This window comes from Eublepharis macularius, chromosome 1 (assembly GCF_028583425.1).
Source record: "Eublepharis macularius isolate TG4126 chromosome 1, MPM_Emac_v1.0, whole genome shotgun sequence".
NCBI classification, from domain to species: Eukaryota; Metazoa; Chordata; class Lepidosauria; order Squamata; family Eublepharidae; genus Eublepharis; species Eublepharis macularius.
In genome coordinates, this window is record NC_072790.1 from 96,121,665 (window position 1) to 96,124,495 (window position 2,831).

Genomic DNA, 2,831 nt, shown 5'->3' on the forward strand with positions numbered 1-2,831 from the left:
ATATCACCTGGCTGGTATCACATGATAGCTACCTGTCATCACTTTGTAACTACTGATGACTCTGATCAGTCACTGCTAGCTGCCTCATCTCAGTGTTTATCTTGACACTCCTCCTAGGCAGCTCAGAGTAACTCCCAGTTTATTCCTTAATTGTACATATTGCTCAGTATACAAACACTTAGTAAACATATCAGCAATATTACATTCAGTTGAACATCTCTGCAGCTTTACAAATCCTTTGCCCACACTGTCCTTTACATTCTGATATCAGATCAGAATGTGCTTGCTTCTTTACTTGGCTCCAAAGTACTCAGCTAAGTGTTGAGCTGCTGTATTGTCACATAAGATGGAAATGGGAACTTTACATTCAATCTTCATGTCCTGCAAAAGCTGAAAAATCCACTCCAAATGTATGACACATTCGCTTAATGCTGCATATTCCGCTTCACAAGTGCTTGTAGCAACAAGAGATTGCTTGACTGACTTGTGCATTATCAGGGCATTGCCTAGGAAAATTAACAGAACTGTCATTGACTTTCCATCCGGATGGTCTGTCCAGCTTGCATCACAATATGCCTGCACTTGTACTTCCCCAGACACTCTGAGTACAAGTTTGTAACTTATCGTTCCCTTCAGATAACGTAAGATACGCTTGGCCGCTGTCCAATCCCTTCTGTAAGGACAGGCACCTCTCTGACATAGCAGGTGAACTGCATAGCTTATGTCAGGCCTTGACCAGCAGGACAAATATAACAAAGAACCTATTAGGGACTGATACCTCTGTACATCTTCCCATAACTCATCATTTGGCTTTTTTATGTATCCTGTAACCATGGGTGTAGCCACACTCTTGGCTTCTGACAACCCATACTCTTGCAGCAGTTTAGCAATTTTATTTTGTTGGCACAATTCATAATACCCTTCAGGGGTTTGTGTGACCTCTACCCCTAGGTAATTGTTTACAGGCCCTAGGTGTTTGATCCTAAAAAACCTCTCAGCCATCTTTATGAACCATTGTAATTGTGTGTCATCACCATACACATATGTTTACCTTAAGACAAGACCTTTGTTTAGTGTCCAATACCTGGAACCTGTTGCACATATACCTCCTTCTGAGGTGCACGTGAACATATGCTACTGTGAAGTCATAATGGTCTACTTGTTTTACTTTGAATCCCTGCCTTACACAAGGCAACCTTTAGAGACTCAGACCTTTGCATGGCTTGCAGCCATAATTGCTTCTCTTCCCCCTTAAGAACACTTCTTGGTAATTACTTGGTTCTCTGGCACACACATAATTAACCATTGGCTCAAAGCCATATCTTACTGGTGGAATTCCTTTTGTACTCCTGCTGGATACACGTATCTGCTGCCCAGAACTCTGTGCATCCTCTGAGGCTTGCCTCCTTGGCGTAGCAGCCTCCTGTTTGAGCACCTCATACCGTTGGTCTGTACTCTCATTACCATTTGATAAAGGTAACAATACTTGTGGTTTACTTTCATAGCCATGTAATCTTGGCCAATTTCCATTTTCACAAACACTTGCCGACCGGCTGTAACTCAGCTTCTTATTTTCATTAGCAAAGCGATAAGACTTCATGTTATTCTGATAACCCAGAAATGTTAGCTTAGTTGTTTTGGCACCCCCCCCTTCCTTCTCAGCTTCAAAGGGATGTGCAGCCAAGCTGGCATACCAAACACTCTCAAGAAGCTTAGACTTGGATCCCTTTTGTATAGCACTCGGAAAGGGATGTTGTCTATAGCACTGGTCCACAATCAATTAGTTACAAAACATGCTGCTGACAGAGCTTCAGCCCAATAGGACATTGGCAAACCTGCATCTGCCAGCATTGCATACAACCTTGTTTGCAGAACTCCCCCTTTTCGTTCTGCCAGACCATGCTCCTGGGGTACACAGGTATTTGTTAACCTTTGAACAACACCATTACATTTCAGCCACTGGCTGAACCTTGTTGAAATAAATTCCCCACCTTGATCAGTTTGGATGGCCTTCAGGTCCACCCCTAGTTGCTTTTGTATACATTTTGCCCAATACCTGAATGTGTCAAACACTTCTGACTTTTGTTTAAGTGGGTAAACCCAAGAGAAACGGGAAAAATCATCAGTTATTATCAGGGCAAAACGATTGTTAGAATGACTCCTTGGATAAGGACCTATCACATCCAAATGTACCAGTGCCAAGGGCTTCTGAGACACCCATTTGCTTTCCTTGGCCACTGGAAAAGCATTAGTTTTCACTTGCTTACAAACAGTGCAATCTAAATATTCATTACAGTGGGAAACCTTCTCATTAGTCAACAGTGATAAAGTTTTGCTTACTGTTTTAAAACTAGCATGCCCCAAACGACAATGTAGCAAATGTATACAGTTCGTATGCTGACTCTTATTTGTAACTACTTCAGCCTTGACTGCAGTACTATTCACCATATACACACCGTTTTGGAGCGAACCTCTTATCTGCACTTTGCCGCCCTTAGATATTGAACACTCATCTCCGGCAAAAGTGACTGAGAACCCAGCCTTTGCTAAGGCACTAACACTTAGTAAGTTGTTCTCCAACACAGGAACACAAAGGACACCTGTGAAAACAAACTCTAAAGCAGGAAAGTGTAGCTTTCCCTCACATAACACATTTGCAGCACTCCCATCAGCTAAGGATACATGCTGCAGGCTGGACTGCCTTGTTTCATCCAGCAAAGCCTTAGATTTGCAAAAATTCTGTGTGGCTCCTGAATCCAAAATAAAATACTGGCCCTTTTCAGCCTCCTCTGTGGTAATGAGCCCCACCTGCTCGCCTTTCCCTGGACGCT

General features: G+C 42.8%; 1 protein-coding gene across 1 annotated transcript; it reads right to left on the minus strand.

Moving 5' to 3' along the window:
• Positions 1-291: 291 nt before the first annotated feature.
• On the minus strand, positions 292-1,002 carry LOC129324337 (uncharacterized). Its single transcript, XM_054971552.1, has one exon. It carries the CDS (start codon positions 1,000-1,002, stop codon positions 292-294), a length of 711 nt encoding a protein of 236 aa, XP_054827527.1.
• Between the last annotated feature and the right edge of the window lie 1,829 nt (positions 1,003-2,831).

Bases quoted from the DNA above. Each gene is read 5' to 3' on its own strand.
- LOC129324337 (XM_054971552.1), bottom strand. From the start codon at position 1,002: ATGGCTGAGAGGTTTTTTAGGATCAAACACCTAGGGCCTGTAAACAAT.